The sequence below is a fragment of the Emys orbicularis genome, chromosome 11, assembly GCF_028017835.1.
Source record: "Emys orbicularis isolate rEmyOrb1 chromosome 11, rEmyOrb1.hap1, whole genome shotgun sequence".
Classification (NCBI taxonomy): Eukaryota; Metazoa; Chordata; order Testudines; family Emydidae; genus Emys; species Emys orbicularis.
This window is the reverse complement of record NC_088693.1, coordinates 59,895,620-59,922,023: the sequence shown is the minus strand read 5'-3', so window position 1 is coordinate 59,922,023 and position 26,404 is coordinate 59,895,620. Positions and strand designations below refer to the sequence as shown.

At 42.9% G+C, this 26,404-nt stretch overlaps 1 protein-coding gene across 1 annotated transcript in view; it reads left to right on the top strand.

The window, feature by feature from the left end:
• ICA1L (islet cell autoantigen 1 like) overlaps nt 1-26,404 on the top strand; it is a 56,284-nt gene that overhangs the window by 13,320 nt on the left and 16,560 nt on the right. Inside the window, exons 4-8 of the mRNA XM_065413605.1 lie at nt 10,593-10,665; nt 11,633-11,756; nt 22,195-22,393; nt 23,726-23,851; nt 25,787-25,885. Coding sequence (XP_065269677.1) covers nt 10,593-10,665; nt 11,633-11,756; nt 22,195-22,393; nt 23,726-23,851; nt 25,787-25,885 — 621 coding nt within the window. The remainder of the gene's footprint in view (nt 1-10,592; nt 10,666-11,632; nt 11,757-22,194; nt 22,394-23,725; nt 23,852-25,786; nt 25,886-26,404) is intronic.

Genomic DNA, 26,404 nt, shown 5'->3' with positions numbered 1-26,404 from the left:
GAGTAAGAGGATGAGAACATCAGAAGGATCTAAACTCCACTGAGCCAGATTCTGACTTCATTTAGACAATTGTAAATCCGGAGTAATTCAATTAAAAACAATGGTGCCATTCAGTCAGCTCTAGCAAAATCAATGGTGTTAATCCAGATTTACATGGCAGTAATTGAAATCCAGATCTAACTCACTGATTGTATGACTTGAGGTAATTAATTTGACCTCCTACAGCCTTAATCAATCAATCTAGTTTAAAATTGATAAGAATTAGAACCCCTTTGAAAAAATCAGATGATGTGTTTTTAAAAAAGCCTTCTCTTGGAGGAAAGAAATTACAAAAATGATTTCTCTGTAGTAACTTGAATTTTTAGAAAAATTATGGTCGATTCTCCTCTTCTAATCCAGTCTATCCAAGCAAGGGAATCAAAGCAACAGATGTCTTGTTAAGAAAAATAGTCTGAGATGTAGATGCCAGCCATTTTAAGCAATCTCTAATCTGCTACAAATTAAATGTCCAAATCCTGTTTTTTGCGTGCTAAATGGAGGCATTTATTTTTGCAAGGAAAGCCGCTTACAACCCAGACATTTCTCTACTATCCATTCTTCTGAATTTTTGGAGCATCTCCAGACCTTTGCTTACATGTAAGACACAACAATAACATTTGTGGTATGAAAGCTATTTGACTGCAGTATGAACTATTTAAATAAGTGAGTTTCACATTACATTCATTCACTTTTATCCACATCATTTCAGTAGCCTCTCTTTTACTACCTAGGTTCTCTCATGAAGGATAACCTTTGGTTAAAATAGATCTCCTTAATACATAAAAACAGAAGAATTTTTTCTTAGGTTATCACTGTCTATTCTTTCAAGCATGCATCATAACAGTGCAACAAACTGGAAAAACCACCATTTTTCAGACATTTGTGAAGCTGCATTTAAGACATCTTGACACACACTTGTAGCTAGTCAATTTCTTTAGCTAGTCTGACCATCACTAAGGCAACATTTTAGTCCAGGTATTTTTAGTAAAAGTCATGGACAGGTCATGGGCAGTAAACTAAAATTCACGGCCTGTGACTGGTTCATGATTTGTACTATATTCCCCTAACTAAAACTTGGGCCGGGGGCTGTGGGTTCTCTAGGGGGGCAGTCCAGGGGTAGTGCGGGTGCTGGGGGGGGCTGGGAACCCTGCTGGTGCTGGGGGGGGCAGGTGGCACGCAGCCCAGGATCCCCACTGGTGCTGGGGGGTTGGGGGAGAGCAGGCAGCAGCATGCAGCCCAGGACCCCCGCTGGTGCTGGGGAGGGGGAGGGTTGACAGGGCTGGCAGGCTCCCTACTCAGCTCCGAACGGCATATCCCTGCAGCTCCAAGGGGGAGGAAAGGCCAGGGGGCTCCCTGCGCTGCCCCTGCCACGAGCTCTGGCTCTGCAGCTCCCATTGGCCAGGAACCGCAGCCAATGGGAGCTACGGAGGCAGTGCCTGTCGGTGCAGGCAGCGCATGGCTGCAGAGTCCCCTGGCCCCTCCATCTAGGAGCTGCAGGGTCATGCCGGCTACTTCCATGGAGCCCTCCCAAGTAAGTGCCACCCCGCACCCCAACCCTGAGCCCCTTCTACACCCAAAGTGCCCCAGCAGTGGGCGGTGCGGCTGCCACGGCCGGCTCTAGGTTTTTTGCTGCCCCAAGCAAAAAAATTTTTGGCTGCCTCCCCCCCGCCCTCTCTTCCTCCCCCCCCAACTGCACCCTCCTGCTGCCCCAGCCCTGGGTCATTGGTAACTCGCTCCCAGGGCGGGTCATTCAGCACGAATTTTGGATGTGCACAGAACACAGACAGGATTGGTTCCCATATGGTTACAGAACTGCAGTAAAGTGGAACAATTTTCAGCTTGTGTGATTGAAGGATATCTGGATGCATATTATAAGACTGTCCTACATAAATGAGGAAAAGTTGAGGTGCCTTTATTATTCTTTTGTTCCATTCTTTGTTTCTATAGGGAATTTGCCAATGCAATATTACTGTCTTCCTCTTAAACAACTAAAACTAAAAACAAACAAACAAACAAAAAAAACAATGGCTGTTGAAAATAGCAATTCCAGTCCTAATAACCACTGGGAAGCATTTCTTGCTCAATTTATTCTACCTTCTCTACAGCAAGTTACAGTGGATCAGTATATTTGATTTGGGAGAAATGAAGTAACAGCTGCCCAAATTGAGCTTGAGCACTCCTGAATTTTGAGGGTGTTCAAATCTGGAAGGCAGGTGCTAGATTCCCTTTCTGAATATTAGCTAAATCTGGAAAAGAAAAGTCAATTTCTGCTTCCATGGCTCAGAAGTGTAAATCCTCCTACGTGCCTGGTACTGTACCTAAAGCTGCCCAGGTCCTGGTAGAGCCTCCCCTCCCTTACTTTTAATTTTAAATTCTAGTGGGATCTCCCTTGCTAGGCTTCAGATAGAGAGGTGCACTGTCCATTTAGTCCACCCAATTCTTTCTTTGGGGGAGAGCCCAGGGCTGGGGCGGCAGGAGGTGCGGGGGGGGGGGGGTGCAGGTGCGGGCAAGAGCTGGGGCAGCAGGGTGCGGGTGTGGGGGAGGAGAAGAGCACAGGGCTGGGATGGCAGGAGATGCGGGTGGGGGGAGAGCCCAGGCCTGGGGCAGCAGGGGGGTGCAGGTGGGGGGCAGAGCTGGGGCAGCAGGGGGTGTGGGCGGGGGAGAGTCCAGGGCTGGGGTGGGGGGCGGCAAAAAACCTAGAGCTGGCTCTGTCCCTACCATTCACAGCAAGCTGCAGCATGAGGTTTCAGTTCCACTCCTTCCCCCTCCCTTTCCTGTTAATTGCGGCCAAGGGAATGCTGGGAAATGTAGTTCTTTCCCTGCTCCAGGGCTGGCTCTATAGGCAGGGAGCTAACCAAGGAACTACAGCTCCCAGGGCCCCCTGTTGGTTCTCAGCTCCCATGCTGGATTCTTGCACCCCTGCAAATTTGCCGCCCCAAGCAACTGCTTGCTTTGCTGGTGCCTAGAACCTGCCCTGGCGGCAGGCTCCAGGGGCTGCCTGATCTGTTCGAGCAGCCCCGGAGCCAGCTGCACTGGCCACTGCAGAAGTCATAGAGATCACAGAAAGTCATGGAATCCGTGACCTCCGTGACAGACATGCAGCCTTAACCATCACCTTCCACATTTCCTTATTCTCTGATCTCCCTTTACAAGCTTTTGATAGTGCTCTTTTAGTAGGGTTACCATATTTCAGCAAGCAAAAAAGAGGACGGGAGGAGCCCCACCCTAGCCCCGCCCCCCGTCCTGCCCTAGCCCTGCCCCTGCCCCTCCCACTTCCCGGCCCCCTCAGAACTCCCAACCCTCCCCCCGCTCCTTGTCCCCTGACTGCCCCCTCCTGGGACCCCTGCCCCTAACTGCCCCCCAGGACTCCACCCCTACCTAAGCCTCCCTGCCTCTTGTCCCCTGACTGCCCCCTCCTGAGACCCTCCCCCCATCCTAACTGGCCCCCTAGGACTCTACCCCCTACCTGTACCCTGACTGCCCCAACCCTTATCCACACCCCCACCCCCACCCCCAGACAGACCCCTGGGACTCCCACGCCCCATCCAACCACTCCCCACCCCCTGACAGCCCCCCCCAGAACTCCCGACCCATCTAAACCCCTCTGCTCCCTGTCCCCTGACTGCTCCGATCCCTCTCCCCACTCCTGCCCCCTGACAGCCCCGGCCCCAGAATTCCCAAACCCCCCCCCCCCCCCGCTCCTTGTCCCCTGACTGCCCCCTCCTGGGACCCCTGCTCCTAACTGCCCTCCAGAACCCCACCCCCTACCTATTTATGTACAGGCATGACTACCTGCCCTTTCCTGGTTATTATACGCGGCCAGTCCGCATCCACATCCAGGAATTAAAAAAAATAAAAATAAATAAAAATAAACTAATAATTTAAATTGGAATTTCATCCATTAATAAGTATTTATTATATAATTAAAACCATTCTATTGAAGGACAGATATTAAATAACACTAAATAAATTAATGTTCAAAGCAATATTAAAAATTTGAAAATTTAGAGCATGGAAACCAAAATAGCTAAAATTTAGTTTTGGCAAGATACACGGAATGGAAACTCCGGGATCTTTACCTGTCACTGAATATAGCCATCATACCAATAGTGGAATATAAAACAAGTCTACATATACTCTCCTTAAAATTTTTACTTCTGTCCATTCCCAATAATTGTAACAAATCATTATTACCTTCACTCCACTTGCCACGCGCCCCAAGCACAAAACCAAAGAAGTGAATATTTTTACCTCCCATTAAGTTTTTAATTTCTTCCTCTAACTCAAGATAATAAGCCACCTTCTCACTGTGGGCTTGTTCCAAACTTCCGGCATTATCCTCCCATCGCACTGTAACATCAACCACCACTGCTGTATCTCCTTTTATAAATATAATATCCGGCTTTCTTAACTCACCCTTACTATTTCTCAAATGGGGCTCTATCATTGCCTTCCACCCTAATTTACCAACCTTATCTACAACTGCAGACACTACTCTATTATGCCTTTTTATCCTAGCATTCTTAGTCTTATAACATTGTCCTGAGATATGGGGAACAGTCTCCCGCACTTTACCGCACCATCTACAAAGAGCATTCACACCTCCTCTTCCTCTTGCTAATGTCTCCCTAGTAGGATAAATATTTGCCCTAAGCTGCAATGCTGCGATATACGCTGACGATTTAACTTTACTAGAGTTTCTAAAAATCGAATTACTAATTAAATCATTTTTAAAATATTTTATCCCTATTCCCTGACATCTCAGTTCTGACCATCTTAAAAATTCCTCTTCCCTCCATTTCTTGGGATGAGATGTTACTGCACTAAATGACAATATTTTATCCACAAGATTTTCTCCTGCATATAGATAAGATAGGTCCATCCAATCATCTCTCGAGACAATATGTCTCCTCCATTTACGAATTAACATATTTGGGATTTGCACACTAAACTTAGTGAGAGCTAAACCACCATCCCTACCTCTAGAATAAAATATCCCATCTGTGGTACACTGAGGTAAATGTAAAATCTCTTTAACTATTTTTCTAACTAACACATCAAGATCGTCTAAAAGATTAAAAGGGGGTTCTATTAAAAGAAGATTATAAAATAGCTTCGGTAAAATATATGTCTGTAAAATTAATATTTTTGGGGCCGGTTTTAATGGGGCCTTAATTAAATTCTCACTCCAATCTTTCAATTTTTCTTTAAGTACCGGTCCCCCTACACCTATCCAGGGATCTATTCTAGCTCCTAAATATTTTTCAAAATCCCCTGGTTGAACATATTCAATCTCCTCTGACCCTATCTGCCAATTATCCTTAGGATTAACTACATAGGTTTTATGTTTAGTTAAAATATGAAAGCCTTTCGTTTTCTTCACATTAACAGAGAGATTAGTATTTTTACAAAACTCCTCTAAGATACCCAAATTTTTAATCATTCCTTTATATGAGCTACTTAAAATTGCCACATCATCGGCAAAAGCCAATGACGTGACACCATTACCCTTAACATAAAAACCACTTCCTTCTACTTCTAATCTAGTTAAAAGGGGATCCATAGCAATATTAAACAAAATTGGGGACAACGGGTCACCCTGCTTGACCCCCCTCCTAATTAAAATAGACTCAGTAACTTCATCACCCACCCATACCCTAGTTGTGCAATTATCATAAAGGTCCCTAATAATATCTATAAAATGTTCATCTATACCAAATCTTCTCAACCCGGCTATTATATGTCCGTGTCCCACAGAATCAAAAGCTTTAGCCAGATCTACGAACACTATTGCAATTTCATTCCCATTTCGTTTAGCCCCTTTAATCAAATTATCTAATATAGCAATATTTTCCTCACACCCAGGGGCGGATATAAACCCTTTTTGTCTACTACATATCTTAACTGTTTCCACCAGTCTTTTTGCTAATATTTTGGTATAGATTCTAATCCAAACTGACCCAATTGTCAATGGTCTCCAAGATGTTAACTTCTTCATTTCCTCCTCATCTTGTATCTTTGGTATTAAAATCGTTCTATTTTTCTTAAATTCATCTGGTACCTGTCTATTTAGAAACCATATATTAAAATTTTTTGTAAATATTAAGGAGTCTAAATTAAAAATATCCCACAAATTGCTCACTTTTACTTTATCTGGGCCAGGAGCACTATCTTTTCTTATTTCTCTTAAAGCTATTCTAATCTCATCCACAGAGATCGGACTCATTAATATATCATTATCCGCATTCTCTGTGGATGATGGCCACCCTATCATATTACCATGTCCAATTGTTCCCAAAATATTCACATAGTATTCCTCAATTTCTTTCATAGGGATAGCACACTTAGCCTTATCTGGCTCTCCCATTATAATGCGAGTCAATCTTCTTCTATCCTTATCAAATAATTGTTGATAAAATTTATACTTAGCTTTCTTTGTAGCATATCTCCTAATTGCATTAAATTGCTTCCTTCTCCCCTCCTTTCTCATCTTCCCTTTTCCTTTATTCCTCAACTCTATTTGACTTTCATTTCTAGGGTCCTTTCCCTCTACTAATGAATAACATAATTTTTCCAACATTGCCCATCCGAGAGCTTTTGTTAAATCCTCCTTTAATAATCCTTCAATTTCCCCTAAACTATTTATTATTTCTCTTCCCTCCCTACTTTGTTTTCCCCGTTTACATATTTTCTCCACTAAATCCACTTCTGGATGTCCTTTTAGTGGGAAAATCCTCTCTCTTGGGGGCGGAATTTCTAATATATTTACTCTAATGTCCTCTACCTCAGTCACTTCCTCCCTATCTCCTGTTACCACTAACTTCTTCTTTGCTAATTCTCGTCTTTTATCTGATATTTGTTTATTCGTTTTGGTCCTCATCTCGCTCTCAATACATTTATTTATATTCCTTTCCCCAATATATTTCCTTTCCAACTGTATAAGCTGCGCAACCTCATCTTTGGTCCATATACGAGATCTAGTCGATCCCTCTTTGATCTTACTTTTAGCAGCCATATCTTCTTTTCTTTGCTCATTCCTCACAGCAGGGTGTCTATGTCTACAGTGTTGGCTCAATCCAGATCTAGTATGAAAACCAAGCCCACAGACCGAGCACGTATGGCTCTTCATTGGGGTATCCGCCTTCTTGGGTATGCACTTGGGGTAGTGGCAAGCTATATTATGATATTGAGAAGATTTTCCACATTTACTACATACAACTCGTATGGCTTTACTTTTATGAACCACATTAATGTGTTTGGCCCATTTACCAAATGTTGGTAATATCTGGGGACATATTGGACAATTAAAACTATCAACGGGATACTCTAAATAAAAAACCCCATCCTTCCACGAACTACTTTCTAATATATTTATATTACTACCAGTACTGTTAAGATCCTTATTACGATCCCTATTAAAATCAGTACTTGGTCTAAAACTATTTAATAAACTAGACCCATTAACTAAATGAGCATTAAGATATCTCGATTCGCTAACATATGGATCATCAAATGTACTTAAATACTTAAAATCTGGATTAAAACTTTCCATAGTTAAATCATTAAAAGTGTCCCTTGTAAAAACCATCGGTAAGATAGATAAAATCTCCTCACCATGATCATCACAAACAGTCTCCTCTACCTCCTCTCCATGCTCCACTGGGAGGACTTGATTCTCACTCTCATGCTCATGAGACTTCATTATAGTCCACACCTTTTTATCCATTGGTCCAGCGACCCTAATCACACCCCTAATATATTTAACACTGTCAGCCGGGGCATCAAAGCCAACAGCGGGGGCGTTATTAACCCGGTCCAGCGCCAATCCGGTATAAAAATATAAATTACTTTTTTCCATAGCTAAAAGATTTACCCTTCTCAGGGGGAAACTAACCCTTTCCAGGGGGAAACTAACCCGTACCTGGGGGAAACTTACCCTTTCCAGGGGGAAACTAACCCGTGCCTGGGGGAGACTACTCTTACCAGGGGGAATCTAACCCTTACCAGGGGGAGTCAACCCGTACCTGGGGGAGGCTACCCTTACCAGGGGGGCATCCATGTGGCACCATATGGGGCTGCCCAACCCCGTCCCACACCCCACTGAATGTGGGATGTGGGTTCGTCCTCCGCAATCCGCCTGGCTATCCAAGCCAGTTACCGACTCTCACCACTTGGAGGTAGCGGTTGGACTTGCAATCCAGAGGCTTTCCTCAAAGAGGGGTCCCAAACAGCATAATGTCGAGCTCTAACGGGCGTGTGAGAAAAGGCTCAGATCTTGGTAGGGGTTGCCCCTATTGACTGGGCTCACGCCCACCCCCACCTCACCGATAACCCATTCTCTCACTACCCTCAGGCAATGTTTCCGTCCAAGCCCGACAGCTGAGAGGGTCCAGAGACGCATGGAGAGCCATTAAGAGAGCCATGTTCCTCATGTTCCAAGAGCCATATAAGCCTCCCTGTTCCTTGTCCCCTAACTGCCCCCTCCTAAGACCCCCCCCACCCTAACTGCCCCCCAGGACCCTACCCCCTACCTGTACCCTGACTGCCCAAAACCTTATCCACGCCCCCCCCCCGAACTCCCGACCCCCCCGGTCTCTTGACTGCCCCCTCCAGAACCTCCCTGCCCCTTCTCCGACCCCCTGCCCCCTTACCCTGCCACTCGTCCCGGCACACTGGGCAGCAGTGGAGGAGGAGTGGAGGAGGAGAATGCAGGGAGGGAGGGAGTGATCTCTGCTGCAGGGGAAGCGGAGGAGGGGCTCTCTCTGGCTGTCGGAGCCCCATGTAAGTGGCACCATCCGGCCAGCTGCCCTGTTAGCCGCGCGTGCTCTGCATGGGGGGGGGGGGGGCGGGAAGTCCGGACATTTACAAATTCCCCCCGGACGCTATTTTTAGCTCAAAAAGCCGGACGTGTCCGGGGGAATCCGGACGAATGGTAACCCTACTTTTAGGTCTATTATAGAGGCTTTAGGAGGGAAATGGAAACCATCACCAATGGCTGGAAGTGGTATTGCAGCAGCCCTGCCTCAATTTACCCAGTATTTTCTCTGACTCATTCTAGCTGTCTGGTCAAGCCATGTAACAGAGTCCAATCTTTTTGGGGCCTCAGAGTCTGTCACTTAAAGTCTACAGAACATAGCAAAACAACCAAATCTTCAGCCCAGCCAGGCTTGGCTATTAGCCTCCTCCTTTGCAGGCTAATCCCAGCTGCAATAAACTGTCCAAACCCCAGTTCCTAGGCTTCAACCTCACTACCCAGAGGCTGGCATACTCTCCCTTTACCCAGGTTTTCAGGCAGGCTGTAGTCCCTGACTGGCTCCTGTCTTCAGCTAGGTCATAGGACAATCTATCTCCTCGATTTTCCCCACTGCAGGGCTTCCTTCCTCTTAAATCCAACCCTACACAGATGTAGCAGGGTGGGGCTTACAGAACAGGGCTGACTGTCCCAAAGCCTTTTACCTTTAAAAGGGGCATGCCACCATTACAGAAACATTTTACTCATTGCTGCAGTAGTACCATCTTGACATTTAGCTTCCTGAGTATTTGCTACCCTCTCTTCTCACAAGGAAAAGATCTAAAATGTCTAAAAAGAAACAAATCTTGGCCTGTCTCCCTGACATCTCATGGGTGACTGGCCGTCAGTTCAAGCTTCCCCTCTAAGCCCTCACCACCTATCATGGATAGCAGCTACAATTTATCACTTCGGTATTCCTATATTTCCACATATATAACCAAAAATTGTTTACCGTGTTATGGCATTTGGGTTTCTACTTCATGCAGTGGCACTTGCCTTTGACAAACATCCATTCATGCTTGCATTCATCCTGCAGATGTCCCTGCTACTGATTTTTTCCACCATCAAAAGAATTACTAAACATCCGGCGAATGGATGGTGACTGGAAAGAAAATACAGATGATGCTGTAATGGTATTAGTTGTAAATGTCTTGGTTTTCAACAAGTAGGAGGGCCCCATATAGTCCACAGCATGGAAATAGCCATGGAATCTATGTTTTGCTGCCCAAGTACTTCTCTGTCTGAGATGGTACGCACATATGTGTGGTGGCCAGCCCCTCCCGCTGCTGTGACTACATGGTAGCTTGAGCAGAGCTAGTGAAGATATATCTCCTGGAGCTGGAAATTCCACTTCCAGCTTGAAGTGCAGACGTACCCTGTATAAGTAACCTTCATTTCTTTTGTGTGTCTCTATCCTGATTATATTGAGTAAGTTTGTTTGCAGGTCAAATTCAGCCCCAGTGTAAGGAGGTGCAAGATCCTTTGACTTCATTGCATTTGCTTATGCTAGAGATGAATTTGGTTCATAGACTTTGGATAGATTCTGCCTAGAAGAATATTTACCAATGGAAGTCATATATATGATTATCTCAATTGAAACAGACAAGTGATTTCTAAAAGAATCTCTCTAGCTTTAAATTTCTTTTACTGGTAAACTTGCTCAATCTTAGGCCGTAGAACGTTATATACCAAGCAGACATTTTCTTATTTATATTCACATTACTATTTCCATAGACTAATGTACTAATTCTTTTTTCCCAAGGTTTTTCACTCCATTCAGGCAAGTTGTATAGATCTTCTAAAGACTATTGAGAAATACCAGCAGAGACTCAATGGTATGCAATAACATATGTATTTTAATTTGGTGTAATAACAATCACTAATTTTTTTTTAATGTTTTAAATTTAAATCCATTGTTAAAACCAGGTAACTTATTAACCTAAAACAACCTTCTGGCATATTTGAAACGGTTTTTAATTTCTGGAGAATGTCACTATTTTAGTGTAAACCCTGAGTGCCAAGATTTGGGATTTCTTGATAGAATACATTAATGCTACCTATATTTGTACTAATTGCAGAAAATGAAGAACGCCGTTATATGGCTAATTCAACTAGTTCTAGTAGCCCTAATTCTTGAGGCTCTCATTAAACTAAGGGAAGCCATTACAACTATTAGAAAACATGACCAGTGGTTTATATAAAACTTAATTTTAGTTTCCCTAAATTTTCAGAAAAGCTCCTCCCTGTTTATGAAAATAAATGATTTTAAATAAAATTGGGAGTTTTTCCAACTTAAATTATGGCGCAGTATTATCTCTATAAAGTTCTACAGATAGTACAAGTAACAAAGGATAGTAAAAGTAAGCAGACAAGGATCACTGCTTAAAGTACATCCTTTATGAGTTCAATTAAAAGTATTTTAAAATGTAGTAATAAATTACCATAAACAACAAGATACTAATGACTAAAGTCTTTTGTGTAGCATGCCTCTATATTCTTTATCAGTGTCTCCTACCAAAGAGAGTCTCAGATGCCCAACTATCCCACATGAAAAAAAGTACTTGAGAAGTCTGTTTTGGACATTTGCATGTTTTACTTTAAAACGTATTCCTTCTTTCCCTCCTCTCCCACCAATACATACCATATCCAACTGTAAATGCTGTCAAAACCTAAAGATCTTTTTATCACTTTGAACAATAATGTGCTTGTTTTCCCACCCTCTGGGGACTATTCTTAATATGATTAAATACATTGGAAGTGTTAGTTTATCTATTTATATTGTGCAATTATTTCCTTTTATAGTTATGTCTGAGGAGGAAAATGAGCTGGGGCTCCTTTTAAAGGTTCAAGGAGAGCAAGATGCTACTAAAGCTGGCAAAATGATGGAAGCCACTGGAAAGATCCTCTGTTCTTCTGCTCAACAAAGGTTTTCAATTATTTTATGTAGTCTTCCTTCAAGTTACATTTGGTGCTATTAATATAAAGTTATGTACATGAAATAATGCATCTGTTTGGTGCTTTAAGATTCTGAGGTTAGATCCATGGAAAGCAAATACAATTTTATGTAAAACAAATAGACTATAATAGAAGAAATATATACAGAAAATACAAATAATCAAGAAGTACAGACAGTAAGATCAGTGTAATTTGAATTGCAAATATAAATATAGAATTGAACTGAACTTACAAAAAAAACCCCATACTGCTGCACAAAACATACTGGGCCAAATTCTGCAGTCTACACTGTGGGGTAAATTAAATGTCATGAGTAAATTGATCAAAAAACATTATAAGTGGGTGCAAATGATAAAGTAGTATAGCTTGCACCAATATACTAAACAAGTGCAACACTGAGAAGGGGCAGCAGGAAAATTGCAGCAGGGAACAGATCAGCATCTCCCCTATGCTGTTACACCATTCTATTAGCTGGTTTTCCTGCTGTATTCCCTTGTTTGGTGCCTTTGGTGTGTAAGTTACTCATTTTAATCTCTGTTGAGAGCTGTATTCTGCCAACCTTATTTATGTCAGGTAGTACCTTACTATGTAAGCAGTGCCATTGCAATTAATGGGCCTATGAGTATGAATTATTACCTATTATGACTAAGGGTGGCAGAATCAGGCCTGATGGACTTCTCTTGCAAATTAGACTACCATATCATTTACATCAGTTTTCTGATTAATGTACATCATGTACATCATAGAAGTTAGCCAGAGACTTATACGGGGGTGTTGCATTTATTTACACCATGACTGCATTTTACCCAATATCTTCAAGCTCACAAAGGAAAAACAATCTGATGTATAGAAGGAAGTAATATTTCTCTTTAAAACTGATTTCTTTGCTATCTCTGCCTTGAAAAGGGTACTTTGGTTATTGAAAAGAGGTTCTTTAATAAGGCCATTCATAATGGGTTTCACTGCTGTTTGAAGCAAAGACAGAAGTGTCACAGAACATTTTAATTAGTCTGGGGTGTGTTAGTTTATCTTAAATGGGGTGCTCCAATCCCAGGTCTGTCAATGACCTGCTGAGTAATCTTGGACAAATTACTTCAGTTTTCCCCAGGTGTAAAATGGAGATAATAATACTTACCCTCCTCTAAAGTGCATTGAAGAGTTATATGCAAGTTCTAAATTTTAACCTATGTTTAAAAAAAAAAATTGTAAAGCATACCAAAAGTTAAGGTTACCTAGACAACCTTAATTATGCCACTTTGCATCATAATACATTCTTTTGTTAGTTAATGATCACATACTGTTATTTCCACTATAAATATGACTAATTCAGAGCACAGGTTGGATGAAGGACAGTGGATTAAATATGTATTTTTAATCATGCTTCATTCACTATATAAAGTCTGCTCTGTCCACGGAGGTCCCAGATGTGCTCTCAGGCTTTATCTAGATTAGGAATTAAAATAGATTAGCAAACATTAGCTAACATATGCTAACACATCAGTCTAGTGCAGACAAGGCACGCTGCCTTTAACACATGCTTAGCTGGTCGAATTGAAGCCTGGGATCCCCCCAGGTTTAACTTGACCAGTTTAGCATGTGTTAAAGGCAGCGTGCCTTATCTATAGCAGACTTTCAAAGTGTGTTATATATGCTAACACAGGCTAACATCACACCTTCAATTCTAGTCTAGAAAATGCCTCAGTTACACAAGTGTAAAGTGAATGGTAGTTGCAAACAATTTGGCTCTCAGCACCTCTCATTGACTGTCTAACCTTGCCTCATTCACTATTCACCATTCAGCTTACACATCAAATGTAGCAGGGGACCTGTAGAAATAAATACAACAAGGAGTCTGGTGGCCCCTTAAAGACTAACAGATTTATTTGGGCATAAGCTTTCGTGGGTAAAAACCTCACTTCTTCAGATGCATAGAGTGAAAGTTACAGATGCAGGCATTATATACTGACACATGGAGAGCAGGGAATGAACAAGACAGTGAATTTCACCTCTTCAAAAACAAAACAACTTGAGGTGTGGGGGAAAAATTCAGCTCAAATTGGGACAAATCAAAACCTCAAATTCTTGTGGAAGTCAAATTCTGGAATATTTTGTTTCTGAAATGAAATATGCTTCTGGGCTGTCAAGGAGTGTAGCCTGAAAACCCTGGCCTCCACTGCTCCATGACTGCCCCCATCCCAGGAAACCTGTCAAGAATCTGGGAGCCTTGGAACTTGGCCTTGAAGTTTTCAGGCTGCTGAGGAGCCAGACACCTGGAACCCCTTGGAGCCTCAGCAGCCCTTAGGCAGACTGATGATGAGCCAGGAGCTCAGAAAGCCCTGGCTAATTTCCTTTGAAAGATTAGTTGAACCTGGAAGGCCCTGGCCAATTTCCTTTGAAACCTGCAGAACATTTTGCTTTTCACAAATTGGCATTTTCCAACAAACAAATATTCTATTGGAAAATTTCCAACCAGGTTTAGAAATAATAGCATATGATTGTGTAAGACTATCATAAGTCATATGAATGTGGGGCAAAGTTAGTTAACTTTTTGAGTTCTTCACCTTACATCTTACGTCCTGATACCGCGAACACTTGTGCAGGTGCTTAACTTTATGCACAGGAGGACTCACATTTAACTTTGTATGCAGAAAATTAATCAGGATCATGGTCTTCAATTTCTTTTAATGCAGTTTTTTTCTTGGAATTTCCTAGGGTTTTAAAAAAATTAAATGATAAAGTTAATTTCCAAAATGTAGAATTATTTGCCAGACAGTGCTATGAGGCAAGGCTGAAGCCCTTCAAAGACTGTATGGAACAAGGCAAGGATCCTCCTTAACCCTGCCTCAATGATAACACTGGAGGAGATAATTTTTCCACAAATTTTTAATGTGCTGATCTAAAATTTCACTCTGTTCTTTTGTGCATACATGTGCAGTGGTAATAGAATGTTGGGATATTAATGATAACCATCTCCTACTATAATTTTTAAAATTACAGTATCTTCATGATAGATTTTTAAAACCCTAGAGCTTGTCAAAGTATTTTTATTGGACCACCAAAAAGCATCAATAAGTCCAATTAGGTATTACCGCTATACCAAATGTTGTTTCTGTTGCCTCCTGCTGAGATGAGAACTGTAATGTGTGTGTTTGTATACATTAAACACAAAAAGACTACATAAAAAAACATTATCAAGGTTGCAAAATCAACCACTCAAAAGTTAAGAAATGCCACAATTAAGGTTGCCTTTACAACCTTAATTTGGTCCCCTTGCATGTAGGCATTATGATACAGTATTTAAGTACATAACATCTCTTTTTTCCACAGGACTCCTGCTTCATCCAGTGCAGAGAATGAATGGTGCTCACTCAATGAGCAGCTATTAAACATTTTGTTTTATCCTCATTGTTCAATGTGTAGCCCCAGGCCTTACTCACTTCACTCTATTCAAACCCTGCTCTGAAGTCAGAATTATTAATTTCTTCATGGGCTTTTCTATGGCACTCATTATTATAGTATCTGAGTGCTTCACAAATACCAATTAATTTGTTTTCACAAGACCCCTGTGAGATGAATGGATACTGTACTCATTTTACAGATGAGGAACTGAGGCAGAGAGAGATTAAGGTCAAAAGTATCCACTAATTTTAGGTGGCTGATTTGTGACAGCTGAGACCTGATTTTTCAGATTACATAGCATTATATAGCACTTCCTATGATCAAAGCACATTTGATATTGACTTCAGTTGCAGCTGTGGATGCTTAGCACTTGTGCATTTCATACCCAGCAACACACAATTGGTGACCACCTATGAAAAAATTGGTTTAACTTACTTGCCTAACATCACATACAAACACTGGCGGAGGCAGAGATAGAATCCAGTTCTGCCAGGCAGCATTCAACTGCCTTAATCATGAAACCATTCATTTCTTCCTGAAATCCCCTGCCTCATTCACTACACATTTTCCAACTCCTGGAACAAATGAAGCAGGGGTTGTACAGACAACAGCCTTCTTCACTACACAACCCTGATTCATCCCCAGAGCAAGTCCATCCTATGCAGTGAATCAAGCAGGACTCCTGTGGGAAAAAATAGTATGTGATTATGTAATTAAAGACTGTATCATAATGCATATGCATATGCACAAGGGGGTCCAAAGTAGCTTTTGTTTAATTTCTTAAGTTTTTTAAAAAGTGAACCGAAAAAATAGAAATTCCATCATATAGCATTGTATTGGCATCCACATGGGTCTTTTGCAGTGTTGGAAAATTTAAATTCTCCACAAAGACCTCTGCCAGTTGAGCTAACAGAGTAACTGATAGTGAAAATAGGTTGTCATCCTCTATATGGACCTGGACTAGAGAGGGATAGGGCACTTTGACAGTGAGTTTCACAAATATGTACTGACAGTACAGGAATGGTGAGATTCACAAATCGTGGGTTCCATTCCAGGCTTTGCAAGAAAGTATGCTCTAGTGGGCACAGACTCTTCTGCCCAATTACCCTGAGCTTGACCCCTTCTGCCCTGTCTCTGTCCCAGGCCTGTATCATCCGCACTCCTGACTCCTTGTCCCAGTCCCATTCTCCTCAACTAGCCAATTACAATCTCTTCTCCTCAGGCTTCTCATCCCAGTCCCAAAGCTTGCGAAACTATCTGTGGGGCCACTATACAATTGAGGTGCTAAAGGAGTACTCAAGGAAGACAACGCCAGTGCAGAGAAGCTAAATGAATTCTTTGCATCAGTGTTCATGGCAGAGGATTTGAGGGAGATTCCCACACCTGTGCCATTCTTTTTAGGTGACAAATCTGAGGAACTGTCCCAGACTGAAGTGTCAGTAGAGGAGGTTTTGCTAAATTAAACAGTAATAAGTCACCAGGACCAGATGGTATTCACCCAAGAGTTCTGAAGGAACTCAAAAGTGAAATTGCAGAACTACTAATTGTGGTATGTAACCTGTCACTTAAATTAGTCTCTCTACCAGATGACTGGCAGATAGCTAATATGATGCCAATTTTTAAAAAAGGCTCCCAAAGCGATCCTGGCAATTACAAGCCAGTAAGTCTGACTTCAGTACCAGGCAAATTGGTTGAAACAATTGATAATTCAGTTCTTTACTGACACATAGATGAACATGATTTGTTGGGGAAGAGTGAACATGGCTTGTGTAAAGGAAAACCATGCCTCACCAATCAATTAGAATTCTTTGAGGGTGTCAGCAAACACGTGGACAAGGGTGATCCAGTGGATAAAGTGTACTTAATCTTTCAGAAAGCATTTGACATGTTCCCTCACCAAAGGCTCTTAAGCAAAGTAGGCCGTCATGGGATAAGAAGGAAGGTTTGCTCATGGATCAGTAATTGGTTAAAAGACAGGAAACAATGGGTTGGAATAAAATGGTCAGTTTTCACTGTGGAGAGAGGTAAATACTGGAGTCCCTCAAGGATCTGTAGTGGAACCAGAACTGGTCAACATATTCATAAATGATCTGGAAAAAGGGGTAAACAATTTGCAGTTTGCAGACAATACTAAATTACTCAAGATAGTTAAATTCAAAGGAGACTGCGAAGAATTACAAAGGTATCTCATCAAATGGGGTGACTGGGCAAAAAAATTGGTAGATGAAATTCAATATTGATAAATGCAAAGTAATGCATATTGGAAAACATAATCCCAACTATACATACAAAATGACAGGATCTAAATTAGGTGTTAACACTCAAGAAACAGCTCTTGAAGTCACTGTAGATAGTTCTCTGAAAACATATGCTCAATGTGCAGTGGCAATCAAAAACGGTAACAAAATGCTAGAAAACATTAGGAATGGGATATAATAATAGGACAGAAAATATCATAAAGCCACTATATAAATCCATGGTACCCTACACCTTGAATACTGTGTGCAGTTCTGGTTGCCCCATCTCAAAATATATATATATTAGAATTGGGAAAAGGCACAGAGAAGGGCCACAAAAATGATGAGGGGTATGAAACAGTTTCTATATGAGGAGAGATTAAAAAGACTGGGACTGTTCAGTTTAGAAGAGATACGACTAAGGTGGGATATGATAAGAGGTCTATAAAATCATGAATGGTATGGAGAAAGTGAATAAGGAAGTGTTGTTTACCCCTTCACATAACATATCAAACCAGGGGTCACCCAGTGAAATTAATAGGCAGCAGGTTTAAAAGAAACATAAGGCAGTACTTCTTCACACAACGCATAGTCAACCCGTAGAGTAAGTTCATGGAGGATAGATCCATCAATGGCTATTAGCCAAAACGGTCAGGGACACAACCCTATGCGCTGGGTGTTCCTAAAATTCTGATTGCTAGAAAGTGGGACTGGATGATGAGGGATGGATCACTCGATAAATTGCCCTGTTCTGTTCATTCCTTCTGAAGCATCTGGCACCGGCCGCTGTTGAAAGACAGGATACTGGACTAGATGGACCATTGGACTGACTCAGCATGGCCATTCTTATGCTCACCAGAATTCTTATAACATGGGCAAAACAACTTATTTTTCCCTTGCTTCATACTCAGAAATGGCTGAACCATTTTGGCTGAAACTTTCCAAAAAAATTCAGCTTAAGGCATACACCTGGCATGGGAAATTTGAATGGTTACAGTGTTACAAATTTATAAGCAACTGAAAATGTGGTCTTATAATGGAAAGCATTGGGCAGCCTTGATAATAGGTGGGTTTGTCACACATATTTTATGCCAAAGGTGTATTTTTTCTCCCATACTCTTTTCTCAAAAACATGGTTCAACTATGTTGTTCAAACTTTCCAAAAAAGTCCACTCATAAGCAGAAACCAAATCTGGCAAGTTTCAGCCTGACAGCTGAGAGTTTGGCAAGTTATAAACAGCTGAAAAAGGGCCTTTAGAACAGAGTTGCTTAGGCAGTGTTAAACCGTAGCCGTTATGCAGTCAAGTTATAAATGCCCACTTTCAGCCAGCTGGAGGTTGAAGACATTTTTAACAGTACTGCTGCTAGTGTGCAGAAACATACACCCATGCTATAAGGACCAGAACCTTCACCTGCTTGTCTAGTATGTGATGCCAAGAGCACAACATTACTCATTACTATTGTATGATATTTTAATTCCATTTGTGTTCTGAAACCTGGGAATTCCAAATGAATACTACATGAATGCATCCTTTCTGGTCCTGGCAGCTTGCTACATTTCTTTTAAGTTATGTATGACCATTCTCTTTTATGAATGTTGGCATTTGTAGCGTTTGACCACTTTGGGGTATGACTACACTGCAGCCACACATGTGAATGGCAGCTTGTGTAGATGTACTCTTGCTAGCTTTTTTCTATCTAGCTCACTAAATATAGAACTGAGGATGCAGCAGCATGGGCTTCAGCTCAGGCTGCACAAGTGGGTATGTATTCGGGAGGTTCAGATGGGTATGTACAGCTAGAGCAGGGGTAATCAATTATTTTTTGTCAATGTCCAAATTTCTTGGTTCAGGTATAGTCAACGGGGCCGGCTCTAACTTTTTTGCTGCCCCAAGCAGCAAAAAAAAGCGCTGCCCCCGAGCCCCCCCCCCGCCGAGCGCCGCGCCGTCGGAACCCTCCCCCAGCGCCGCGCCCCGTGCGGTCCCCCCCGCCGAGCGCCGCGCCGCCAGAACCCCCCCCCCCGAGCGCCGCGCCGCCGGAACCCAACCCCCCCCCCCCGAGCGCCGCGCCGCCGGAACCCAACCCCCCCCCCCCCCCGAGCGCCGCGCCGCCGGAACCCAACCCCCCGCCGAGCGCCGCGCCGCCGGAGCGCCCCCCCCCCGAGCGCCGCGCCGCCGGAGCGCCCCCCCCCGAGCGCCGCGCCGCCGGAGCGCCCCCCCCCCCGAGCGCCGCGCCGCCGGAGCGCCCCCCCCCGAGCGCCGCGCCGCCGGAGCGCCCCCCCCCGAGCGCCGCGCCGCCGGAGCGCCCCCCCCCCCGTGGAATGCCGCGCCGCGCCGCCCCCCGCCACCCCAAGATTGGCCGCCCCTTACCAGGTGCCGCCCCAAGCATGTGCTTGGTTGCCTGGTGCCTGGAGCCGGCCCTGCCCAGAGCGGATGTGCCACACCCGGACCTGGCTCGGGTCTGCCTGCTGTTCTGCAGACGTGTGACACACAGCGAGAGGAGGAAAGACAGACAGACGCACAGAGACACAGCACCTTCCCTTCTCCCTTCCCAGTGCATAGCTCGGGGTGTCCAAAGGGGAAGATCTACTCTGCGCCTCATCCCAGCTCCGTCCCCTGGGCGCTCCGGCGCTCTGAAAGCCACGCGGCTGCAAAGCACTAACCCGAGCCCGGGGCTAACGCAGCCGCCCAGAGCATTCACAGCTCTGCGGGGACAGAGGCGGAGCTGGAGGAGCGGTTATTCTTCACCTCTCAACAACGATTCAATGGTTCCAAAGTAATCACGGAAGCAGATAACCAATAAACCATAAGAAATAACTGCAAACAAAAATCCCAATGGACAACACACAAATCAATTCCCAACACACATAAATCTGGTAACAAAAACTTCGCAACAAACACTAACCAATAACAACACAACACAATCAACATGTGATCTTGAATCTTTATTTAAATTCACTTGCAACTCTTTTTAGGGGTACACATTTTATTTTAAAAGCTCCGGATACAAAACATGCAACAAGCATAGCCGAGTTCAAATGAGTTTTTACCGTGAGAAAACCCCTCTTAAAGCCACGGAAGATCTTTTGCTTTAAAGAATCAAGGGAACGCCACATTTTCAATCTCTCCAGTGTCTAGGTCAGTAACAGGGTGCGAGGAAGAGGTGGTAGATGAAGAATTGGTGGGGAAGAGAGAAGGAGGGGACTGGGGATTTCAAAGGAGGTGAAAGGAGCTAGGAGTCTGACTCCCTTTGGCTTTTTATTGGGATTTGAGTGCCTAACTCCCTTAGGCAGCTTTGGAAATCCCAACCAAGATCACAAGGAGGGCGTGCCGGGTAAAGAGAAAGAGACACAGACAGACAGAGACAGTGTGAGTGAGAGGAAAAGCAACCACACAAGCAAGGAAAAAGGAAATAGGGAAGTGTTATTTACTCCTTCTCATAACACAAGAACTAGGGGTCACCTAATGAAATTAATAGGCAGCAGGTTTCAAACAAACAAAAGGAACTTTTTTTTCCCCACACAAGGCACATTCCACCTGTGGAACTCCTTGCCAGAGGATGTGGTGAAGGCAAAGAATCTAACAGGGTTCAAAAAAGAACTAGATAAATTCATGGAGGATAGGTCAGGACTCACACAGTGTTGTGTCTGTTGCTCCTTATACAACACGGGGAAACCACACGGTGAGAGCTGAGTTCTGAACAGCTGGATGAAGACGTACAGCATCTGGCTACTTACCTACACTGCTTCTCTGGCAGGGTCTGGCGGCTTCTGCAGCAGAAGACAAGGAAAACCGCTAGAGGCTCCCAGACTATTTATAGGGCTAACACCCGGACAAATCTCTGTGACTGCCTCGTGCGAGCTAGAATTGGTTACAGGTGTCGGCGGAGGTTTGCAGCCCGGGGCTCGTACTTCAGCCAACTCTCCCGAGCTGTCCGAGCTCCGTTGGGTCAGTGGCTGAACTGGCGATTTTTGATACCTTCCAAATGATTAAATGCGTCTTCCTAGCGCTGGCCCTGGCGCCGTGTGAGTCTGTGTCTGTCTCTCTGTGTGCAGGGCCGGCTCCAGGGTTTTGGCTGCCCCAAGCAGCCAAACAAAAACAAACAAACAAAAAAAAGCCGTGATCGGGATCTGCGGCGGCAATTCGGCGGAAGGTCCTTCGCTCGGAGCAGGAGTGAGGGACCGTCCCCCGAATTGCCGCCGAACAGCTGGATGTGCCGCCCCTCTCTGAAGTGGCCGCCCCAAGCACCTGCTTGGTAAGCTGGTGCCTGGAGCCGGCCCTGATAGTCAAGGTCCAAACTCTAGAGAGAATAATACAAAGATAACAACAACAATAATGATAATAAGTAAATAAAAAGATTTCGTGGTCTGTTCAAAAACATCTGGTGGTCCGGATTTGGCCCATGGTCCAGCTGTTGACTAGCCCTGAGCTAGAGTATGGCTAGCATGCGTACCTCTACATAAGCTGCAAATTACACTTGTGGCTGCAGTGTAGTCATGTACCCTAGGTCTTATCCTGCAAAATGGCAAGCTCCATTCACTTCAGAGGGCATCTAGCAGGAGGTGGTCAGTACCTTTCAGAGTCAGGCCCTTTGAGCCGTTTTCTACATGCAAGAAAGCATTCACCACAACATATAGTCACACATACACAAAAATTGTAGCTTGTCTCCTACTGGAATTTACTGTTTGTTTCCTCCCAGCTCTCCCCCACAACCAAATATGTATTTGCATTTGGCATATAACCCATTCTACTTGTTCCTTTCTTTTACCTCCAGGGTAGCCCTTTGTACCCCCTTGTCTCGCCTTGGGCAGGAACTGGCAACATTCAGTCACAGGGCTGTGTCTGATACCTTGTTAACAATTGATCGTATGGAGCAGGCCCGCATAGAATACAGAGGGGCCTTGCTGTGGATGAAGGATGTGTCCCAAGAACTGGATCCTGACACCTGCAAGCAAATGGAGAAATTCAGAAAAGTATTTATTTCCTTCTTCTTGCTAGCAATGGGTGCAATTGAACGTGGTTTAGTTGCAAGTGTCGACAAGGACAAACCATGTACAGTACCATTTCAGCTGTGGGGAGCCTAGCAGCTGCACCGAGGCTCCTGGGAGCTGCCTGGACTCCAGGCACAGAGCTCACAGCTGGGTGTGTCTGGCCACCACAGCCTTGTCTTTTATACTAGGATGCACCAGTAGGATGTTTTAAGTTTTCTTAGTAGAAACATGTCTTAGTATTTGATTACAGTAAATCATGTGGTCACACAATACAAGGCAATGTGACTTACTAGTTATAAAATACAGTATAATTGAAAAACAGAATACTGTATGATCTTCATTATAATACAGAGGTTCAATTTTGGTTAAGAACCCTCCTCCTTAAGGGTAACAGAAGACAGATCACCTCTCTTGACAAGCAAAGCAGCTTGCCTCATCATCTCAATTCCTGTTGGTGGTGGTGTTGCTGCTGCCACTGCATAAGTTACTGGAGCTGATGTTGCTTCTCTTCTTTCTGTTGCTGTTCCTTTTACCACTTCATCAGGTTCTTCTGCTCCATGTTGTTAGTGTACACATATTCTCCCTCTTGCTTTAAAATCCCTGACACTAACATGTAAGCTGCTGAGGGAAGTCAGGGGAAAAAAATTAAAATTTATTGATTATTGAAGCAGGAGAAGGTGCTTATCAGCAAAAATCAGAGCGTGTTACCATAAGCAAAAAATATACATCATAAAGATTTCCCAACTCAGGTGTAGCACCTTGCCTTCCTCATTCTAGCCTCCCTGCAACTATTCTTTTAACACTTTCCCTGTCCAAAGAGTGGGGTGAAGGGAAGTCAGACTCCTTACTTACTATCAGATAGTGCCCCTGTATGCAGTCACAAGACCAGATTGCAGTGTATTCCTGCAAGTGGGCAATTAAAGGTGCTGTGGATTTCTGAATTTCCTGAGTGTTTATCTGAATGCTATGTCAACTTTAACATTACTTTCTTGCATATAAACAGGATATTTTTTCATTTTGGCAGTGAAGAGACGATAATTAGCAGCTAATTTCTAGGGTTTTTGACATTTTATTATAAATTCTTTAGGGCAGGGACAATCTCTACATTATGTGTGCATGTGCAATACCTATAACAATGGGGCCTACAAATTACTCCTACAGATTCCCATGCAATCTTGAGTTTATAGATTCTCCAGGATGAGACTGCTGTACATACTAGGACTGTGAAACATTTTCAGGGGTTCTTTTCTGCAAAACACACACATAGCTACCATCTCCTTTTGCTATTATATATTTCAACTTTCATGGTCCTAGGTGCAGACGCAAGTGAAAAATACCAAAGCCCAGTTTGACAAGTTGAAAATGGATGTCTGTCAGAAGGTGGATCTACTTGGAGCTAGTCGCTGCAATATGTTGTCGCATTCCCTTGCTATCTATCAGGTATCCATGTTAGCTTTGCAGAATGCCTTATACTGGATATTTGAAGGAAATCTAACTTTTTGATATAATGTGGGAAAATGAAGTTGTTAAACCAGAGCAAGAAGTGAACAAGATCTTATAAGCAGCAATGCATTGGTGATAGCATCCTCTCTTCTGATATTTACAGGACATAGTTGATGGTCGATACCTCCATTGTGAAGGAAGCATTTGAATACACACACTGATTAATTTATCAATATTGCGATGACATTTTGAAATACATAGCAAACTCGTACAGACAATGCTTTAGCACCTTCCTTTGGGATTTCTTGGAAGAATTTCTATTTTATAAGAGCCTGTGTTGTATCCCAGGTTTAGAGAGTAAATGCATGAAGTTAAATTGCCATGAAGCTGAAGCAATGCTGTGGTGGATCAGGCTCAATAAGTTTGTGATCCATCCAACTTACAAGTGTCCATTTTCCTCATTTCAGTGCTTTTTGAATTTTAGCAACATCTGGAGAAAACTCCAGAATGAGCTGAAAATAGGAGAGAAGGGAATGGAAACTAGAAATATGTATTGAAGAAAGGCATTTAGGTGGAAACATATACACCTCTACCCCGATATAACGCTGTCCTCGGGAGCCAAAAAATCTTACCGCATTATAGGTGAAACAGCGTTATATTGAACTTGCTTTGATCCGCCGGAGCACGCAGCCCCGCCCCCCCGGAGCGCTGCTTTACTGTGTTATATCCGAATGCGTGTTATATCGGGTCGCGTTATATCAGGGTAGAGGTGTATATGCTATAGAAAAATGGGAGTCTTAGTTCTAATTAACAGGACTTTTTTTGAAGGCAAATGTTGCCATTGATGTTGTATAGCCATTTTCTCACTTTGTCCCTAAAGTTACTGTAACACAGTCTCCACAGATTCAGCTATCAAAACAGAGCCTCTAACCGAAGAGCTTGTGCTTCCATGCAAAGCCTAACTGAGCAGAAGTACGTGCCTGGATTCTGTTGCTCAGCTGTGTTTATTTTCTGCCACCTGCAGTGCTTCTGATATTCTCAGAACTCCCAAGCCTAATTCTCCATCCTGCCTTCCTCCCTGAAGTGAACCCAAAAGGCTTTGCTCGTTAGTTGTCATGGGAGCAGCTCTTAAAGCCTTCTGGATGGATTACAATGGCCCCTGGACAAGAAAACCAGTTCAAGCTATAAGAACGAACCTGATCCCTGAAATAAACTGAACCCAAACAATTTTTTCCTGGTTTGGATAAATCTTCCCCCATCCAATATCAATCCTTTTCACTGCTACTCTCCCCCTAACTCCGCAGGCTGAAAAATCAGTGAGTCTCAAGTCACTCCAGTCCAGCTCTAGTTTACTGCTCACTGCAAATGTGCTGGCACTTGAGTGTTTCACAAGTAAGCGTGCTTCTGGTAGGAACCCTCAAAATGGAGAATCTTGCACATTTTTGGGCTTCTTGTTAAGAGGAGAGTGTCCATATTTATACATTTTTTCATCCTTCTTGAAATAAAAAAATGGCAGAAGGGGTTTTGCAGAATTGTTCCAAAAGATATCGTGGACAGAGAGAAATCCTCCTTTCCAATCTTTCTCTCAACAGAAGAGTCTGTGCTCCTTCACACTAGTGAACTTTTCTATTTTCTCTCTGTCCTGTCCTCTCCACAGCAATATCTGGAAGAAAAGACTGTAGATTCAGAAGCAATTCTTCTCTCTGTGGAACATACAAAGTCCTATGAACAGATGGCTGGGAGGATAGAGTTACACGTTTCCATCTTGAAACATCCCTTACATATCATTCTTACTGAAATGGGAGATTCAGGACTGGGAAGAACTCCCAATTTGTTTAGAATTTGCTTATGTCGAAGGAGACGGAAATAATGATATAAATAGCTGTCAGAGGTAAGTCTGTGTAATATCTCCTTTGACTTTGTCCTTCTCAGATAACCCTTTTGCACTTCTGCAAGAAGACAGCAGGACTGATGTCCAAGATCCATGAGGAGTTCATAGGTGTCCACCCATATCACTCTGTTGCACTTGAGGTGAAGTTTTCATGTTATTTCTGTAAGATACAAGGTTCTTGAAATGAAAACTATTTTTTTGGAGAAGTAAATTTCAAATTCAGATAACCATTGTAATTTATTTGTCTAGAATTAAACTACTGACAAGTCTGGCACAAACCAGTCCATTCCCCATGCTCATTTTGCAAGTTTATCAAATGGATAAATAAGTTGTTCATTTATCTGATTTTTATTTAAAAAACAAAAGAAAAGCAAAAAACCCTGTAGTCACACTTTATATTAAGGTTCTATTTATAAAAATGGAATATATAAGGAGCTAATAAATAAGTGATATTTTAATAAATGGTTAATTGTTAGAATATTATAGAGCCCAACAGATCGCTTATTACTATCCATGACCTATAACTCCATCTAATGATGTGCTCATAATAATCTATAACACATACTACTCATGTCTGGAACATGCCTAAAATATCTATTAATCTTTATATAAAATCATTTATAAATGGAATCTTTATATAAAGTATGACCAAAATTTTA